The following is a 7,190-nucleotide window of genomic DNA, read 5'->3' as shown; positions in this document are numbered from 1 at the left end:
CTGATCTCAAATAAATAAATAATTTTAGAAAATTAAAATCGAAGTTTTTTTAAAACATGATAAAAAGATTTTGAAAAAAAAAAAAAGAAAGAAAAAAATCAAACAAAAATGTTGTCTTTCTCAAGAAAGTAAATTTTAAAAAAATAAAAATGTCTACAATGGGAATCGAACCCGGTACTTTCAAGGTTAGAGTCCGACAGCTTGTCCACTGCGCTACGGAGCCACCTGACTGTTCATCACATTTAATAAGGTCTTTCTAAAACATAAAACATAACTTTACCTTCAATGCAACTTCTATTTTCTGGTTTTATATATTTCGATTTTTAAAATTATTAAATTTATTAACAAAAACATCCTACAGATGTCACAATATAACTTTTGCCATGTCCAAATACAGAAACACAACATCGCTGATGAAATTGGGTGGGATGCGCATGCGTGACGGAGGTGTATATAAACGATCCGTTAAGATGCACCGTCAATGGAGGTGCATAAAAACACTACGTACAAATAATTAAATTGTTGATATAAAAGAGATCTTTCTTTTCTTTTTTTAAAAAGTGTATGGTATATCTTCTAATATTCTAAAATCAAATGTTAGAAACATAGACAGACAACGGTACATGATATAAAAAACAAACGTAAGGATTCTTAAATTCGTATCCACACTCATGTGTTTATTATGTAAATCAATGTTATCGTATGACTATAGCAATCATTGAAATGGACATTGCTCACTGTCATCTTTACTCTTCGTCTTGTTTCCCTTATCAGTACAATCAGACGTCTGAAATAAAAATGAATATATTAATACATCATAGAGATTACTGAAGTGTTTCATCAATAAAGTAGACATCTAAGCCAATTTTCAGAACCCTGCTTTCATTTCTCCAGCAAGAGTACTATTTCACTTTTTACTTCAAATGTCATTTCAAATCTCCATGGCTATGTTCCCAGAGAATGACAAATTTTTGAGAGCTTAAAGTCATTTGTGACACTTTTAGTTCATTTTAGAACATGATGAATGTGAATAAAATTTTTACCTTTCATATCCATACAAAATATCTATCAGTTTAGAGGTTTAGAGATGATTGAATGAATTAATAAATATGAGTGATCTTGGCTAAACCCCACTGTTGGCATTTTTTTAACAATTGGATTAAATTTTTCCCGCCCCCAATCAGTCACTAGGACAATATGGGCCATGCATTTCTGTTAACATCATACATTTGTTTGATGGATTATCTTTATTATTTCTACGAAAACATAATTAAGGTTGTTTTTTTAATATTATAAATAATGAGTTCCCTTCTTGTCCACTTCCTTTTTTTTTTTTTTACTAAATTTTGTAAGATAAGGATATGGAAATGGATATTTTTTTTATTAATGGCACTTGTATTTCTGGTTTTACTCAACTATCCCTCGATTAAAAGTTGTAAAAAACTAAGTCAACCTCTGAATCAATTTGTCTTAACTGAATATAGATTTTGGACCGCATTGATGCCATTTCAAAAATGTTTTCTTTAAGACCTTTTAAAAACTACTCTAAACCACTGTTATAAAATTAGAGATTTTACACTGTTAAATATGTAATCGAGTTGAGCAACACAAAGTAAGAGATGAATTCATCTCATTTCCAAAAAAAATTCATGCTGACACGGTAGTTCCCGCTAGTGATTGTGAGTTCATGTCAAGCTAGTTTCCAAATAAAAACAATACGTTTTAAGTGTTATAAACTAACAACTTATGTGATTTGCATCAAATTTTAAATTTATGATTTATTGCATATTATCTACATCATGTCACAATTACCAAAGACTTATACGAAAATTCTACCTTTAAATCATTTGAAATAGTGATTATGTACTCAAAATTGTCAAATTAATCATGAATGTTGCTTTTTAACTTTGAAAATTGTGTCTATGCATTATTGTTTCACAGCATTTAAAGGTTTATTAAAACTGATAAGCTCTTAAACGAGACGCATGATATGAAACCTTTATCTGTTCCACTCCCATAAAGCTGCAAAAAGAATTCTTTTTGTATCTTTCATTACACCATTAAAGAGGATGGAGATGGAACTTGGAATTTCACAATCAACCGTGAGAAGATGGTTATCGAAATATGGCAGAGAGATCACCAGTGTGGAATGACATGATAGGAAAAGGATCCTTGACAATTTTGATATGGATAGCAACATCCAAAGATGTATGGAGCTGGGTGAATGTAAACATTCAGCTGGCAAAGGAATGGGCATCTGATAATTCGGGTAGAAAAAGGCTCCTGGGTTCTGGATAGAGGATCTTTGTTATTCTTGCAGCTGGTGAAGATACTGGATATTTAGAAGAGTTCCATGCCAATTTTTCTTCTCTACATCTGAAGTTTGGAATATTATTCTGGGGTCAATACAGAGGTGTGTTTGAAGGCTGGCTAAAAATCGTTTAGTGCTATCCTGAGAATCACAATGCTTATTGTAATGGAGAACAATCGATATCATTCGATGGCCCATGATCACTTCAAGGCACCAACTTTGGCAACTAAAAGGTTGACGTGATTTCATGGCTTTAATCACGTATCATTTATCAAAGGCCTAAATATACTCCTTTGTGTTTTCAAAGCAGACGGTCTAATCAGGGAGTTTTGACACGAGGCTGTGCGACTTCACCCATATCACTGTGAGCTCATTCCAATCAAGCTCATTTCAGCCCAAGTAAAGGTAAAGATTTAGAGGAGGAACGCCAAATTTGCTCTCACCGAGGAGGCAATAAATGATATAACAAGGGAAGAATGGGGAAATGCATGCACCAACCTTCGCAATCTGGCAGAAAACTACATTTCACTGGATAGAGTGATGCCACGAAATCTTTCCGTAGTTGTTCCATTTTTCCTTTTCATCATCCTTGTCATCAGAATGTGATGACTGATGTGTCCAGTATTAATTTCTTTTGTTGTCATTGTTATTGTTGAACACATGTACATATTTGTGGAAACACTGTATCATAAATTGACGAATTTCTACTTTTGACCAATCTACATTAAATTTATGTGATCCTCTTCGGCATAAACACAGGCTATTTCTCAAAATTTTGAAATTAAAATAATGTTGGAAGCGCATAATGTTCACTTTCACTTGTATTTATCAGTAATATGTATTGATAGTTATAAAATGTAGATGCCTGAACGTTAAGGATTGTCATTTCTTCCTTCATAATGTTCAAATATTGAATGTTTATCATATAAGTTTCAACTAACCGAACGTTTCATTTCAACAAATTCCTTCAAAATGAATAAGCGGAAAATTCATAATTTCGATACTGTAAATCATCTATGAGTTTCGATCCTAACCAGTTAATATAGATGTAATAAGCAAAATCCTTTCCTCTTGATTAAAAATTTATGAAAAAATATTTTTTAATTAAGACAAATTGATTCAGAGGTACATAAAAATTTTTGCAGCTGTGAATTGAGGGGGAATTGAGGGAACAGCTGAGAAAAAGAAGAAAAGGATGCGCCACTTATTAAAAATCTGAATATAGTTAAATCAATTAGGTTATTTAGGAATGATTTTTTTTTTAAACAACAAAACACACACACACACACACACACACACACACACACACAATCTGTGATTTACCTCAATTTTTGATTGCTTTGTTATTGTCAGCTCGTCAGGGCACATTTGGGAAAGAGCCACATCCACCTCATCTAGAATCTCCCACTCATCCATCCCAGCCAAACCATCAGTTTCAACAAAGACAGTCTCCAACACATCTTGGCTGGTTTGTCTGGCAAGTTAAAAAACGTTTGCTACAATGATCACGCTGTGTGCTGACACCTACTATTTTACTTTGCAACAGTAATAGCTTAATTCATGTTTGTAAAGCAACTTCTTGTAAATAATTATTTATTTTTTACAGATATAAAACTATATCATTAAAAGAAAGAGAAAGACGTTCTGTCTGTATGTGTGTGTCGACGACAGAGAAAACCAGACTACCATCTGCTATGAAAACTAGCCAATTCGTTAACATTTTTATCCTTTTGATGTAAGACACCAAGATTGTCGCGATTTAGGTCGATTTTACAATGGCCTTATAAAAATGTTAAATCAATTTTATTCAATCCCTAAGATTTATTACATCATTTTAAACAGAAAACGAAAGCATTGTTTTGATGCATTGTTTTGTTTGTTTGTTTTTAAGGGTTTTACGGCGCTTGCAACACATTAAGGTCATATCAGCGCCAGTAAAAAGGAAGAAAATGGGATAGTAAAAAGTTCTAGAATTACAATTAAAGCATCCAAGAATAAGGCAGACAAAGGGGAATTGGTTCAAATAGGAAACATGTAGATTCCAAGAGCACACTATCATTGTACTTAGTTTGAGATCACCTAAAAGTCTCATCCAGACACAAGCCCAGACCCCAACCTAAGGGATACACTCAAATGTTTAAAAATCATGTTAAAAATGAAAAGAGTAACAGTACATAACAGAGATGATTTACAAGGAAAAAAATATCATCTCCCAAAACTATAACTACACATTCGACTGTTTCCCTCTCAGCCAAGGACTCCGACCAAGGTCAGGACTAAACCAAGCAATCTCACTCCAAGACAAAGACAGAAAGCAATTGGAAAACAGATAAGAGGGGATAGAAGACACAGCAAGTACCTCCCTGCCCGCTATGGGAGGTAGGAACCCCACCCAGGTTTTGATGCATTGAAATTTAACATTGATTACAAACATAGATCTCTGGAAAAAAGGAACTAAATTGTCGTCACTCAGCTCTTTGTTATTGATTTTATTTAGTCATTTTGGTGATTACTTCTCATTAAATTATATCAATCAGACTATAAACATTCAAGTTTACATAGTTTTGTCTCTTGGCACATTATATCCGGCTGGTGGATGTTGTGATTATTTATCTAAATAGTATCAATAAATGTCCAAGAACTTTTCTCACTATGTCCACTCTCTTCACCTATAAATACATTGTATAGATCAACTTCACTCAGCTCTTTGATATTGATTTTGGACCTGAGTTGAGTTATTCGATTTCACTTAAATATCACTTATAGGCTGTCTGAAAATAATAAAGTGCTGAGTAACGTCAACTTCGTTCCTTCTATAAAGCAGATATAAACGTTTAAATAAGGTCATATATAGTTATGTGTGTTGGTAGGATTCATCTGGTGGGCAGAGGTTGTCAGTATTTTAACTAAACACATTATACGAATCTGTTCTCTCTCTCTCTCTCTCTCTCTCTCTCTCTCCACACTCACACCTATACAGATACACACCCACACACGGCAGGGGGAGTGAGAAAAAAGAGAGGGTGGGAGGAGGGGGGGGGGGGGGGGGGGGCAGGGGGAAGGTGAGGAAAAACTAAGAAAGCTAACCAGTAGACATTTTTCCAATCGAACAAATATAGCTGGTTTTTTACAAAATTAGAAAATAGATGAAGTTGATGTTACTCTGCTCTTTTTTTCCCCTTTTTTTAACGACTATTTGGAGCGTGTTTAAATCAAAGATGTAGGTTGTTTGATAGTTAACAAAAATGTTTTAAAAGATAAGAAAGGCTCAATTCTATTAACTATGACGCTTGGTGAACTTCATAGTGTTTTATTTATTTCCTCAGGAAGCAGAGGGAACCAAATTTCAATTCAAACACCAGTTATGTGTCTTTTTTGTAATAGCACTTATGCAATATCTATCACTGCCAATAGCCATAACTCATCAACATCTTGGTCAAATCAGTCAATGTGTGTTGAGTCTTTCAAAAGAACACAATGCTGGTCCAGAATTTTGTAACTACTATTGTCACCCATCCTGTTATTCGCCAACCACGTTGAATATTAATTTGTCACACTTCTGAGCAATTGATACTACTACCCCCCCCCCCCCCTACCGAAAAAAAAAAAACAGCACACACACACAAATAGGCATTGTCAGCTTGCTTGCCAAAACTCAATTTGCTAGAAGACTGGTCAATCATATTTCAATAATAAAGTTGTCGGTCAAATCATTTAGAAATGTATTTATGTAACTAAACCCATCAAAATTCGTCCTACTATAAACATAAATGCATGTAATGATATGCTTGTGAGAGAATTCCTGGACAGTTCCATCTTTTTAAAAATTGAGCTTTATATAGCGCAATATCCACTAAATGTGCTCAAAGCGCTTTACAAGGGGTCCCTGGTCAACAGCAACATTTAACATGTAGAACTAAGCACTTGCAAGAAGTAGCCCTCGCGAGTTGAAAAGAGGCGAGGATTTCTGTTTCCGTTTTTGAGGGGAAAAATTTTAGGAGTGTTTTAAAAATATTCATTCTTCTTTCTCAGTGAAATGAAATGGCAAGTATTATATATCATTGGAAAGGGCATAAAATTCTACATACAATGATGCTAATATTATTATCGTCCTACATCGTGATTTTGAGAAATTTTTGTGTAAAGAGAGTATATGTGTTTAAACGTTTATAACTTTTAAACCAGATATGGTCCTTCTTAATAAAAAAAACGTCCTTCTGAGATATATAGCTCTGGTACTCTGATATATGTAGCTTCTCTAAAAATTTCAGAACAAAATACAGTTGCAAAAGTTATAGCTCCCCAAAAAACAGAACTTGTCCTCGACCGTTTGCAGAAGTGGCCATTTTCTTATATTGATTCACTTCCTTTCGTCTGCTGCGCTTTTTTTTTTTACTTGAAAGTAACTTCGTCAATCCACATCAAAACTTTACAACTGTATTTCTTACAATATATGCAAGTAATGTAAGTTATTTTTGTTTTAAATTATTCAATTAATTGGCGTTTTCATGTCATGCATTCATTTTATAAGTTACGATTCTCTTTCTTTTTTTTTTACGATCGATTTTCACTGTTTTGATTTTGACGTTTTTCATTCTTCGACGGGCGACTGTTCAATTTAGGGGAACGGGGGAGCGGAAGTTTTTATAATCACCTATTTTCAATATTTTTAAACACTTAATATACCACCTCAAACATTTATCAGTCCATATCTTTGCTTTTATGAGGTCTATTTTTATTTTGAAAAGTTCAAAGTGAACAACTAAATGACGCCGATTCAGTGGTGTATATGTGACCCTCCGCCTCGAAACGGTATTAAGTCGGATTTTTCAATTTTGGGTTTTTGGTACCCAATCACAGCTTATTTTATGCTTCAAAA

The 7,190-nt window shown here is 33.8% G+C and overlaps 1 protein-coding gene across 7 annotated transcripts in view; it reads right to left on the bottom strand.

The window, feature by feature from the left end:
• Positions 1–539: 539 nt before the first annotated feature.
• LOC144978562 (uncharacterized) overlaps positions 540–7,190 on the bottom strand; it is a 46,849-nt gene continuing 40,198 nt past the window's right edge. For all 7 annotated transcript variants that reach the window (XM_078924786.1, XM_078924780.1, XM_078924782.1 and 4 more), the window contains 2 exons: positions 3,635–3,785; positions 540–787 (listed from right to left, as the gene is read on the bottom strand). In XM_078924786.1, the coding sequence (XP_078780912.1) occupies positions 716–787; positions 3,635–3,785 (223 nt within the window). In that variant the 3' untranslated portion in view covers positions 540–715. The remainder of the gene's footprint in view (positions 788–3,634; positions 3,786–7,190) is intronic.

The sequence above is a fragment of the Berghia stephanieae genome, chromosome 8 (genome assembly GCF_034508935.2).
Source record: "Berghia stephanieae isolate SIO BIC M18660-M18661 chromosome 8, UCSD_Bste_1.3, whole genome shotgun sequence".
Lineage (NCBI taxonomy): Eukaryota > Metazoa > Mollusca > Gastropoda > Nudibranchia > Aeolidiidae > Berghia > Berghia stephanieae.
This window is presented reverse-complemented; position numbering and strand designations above follow the sequence as displayed.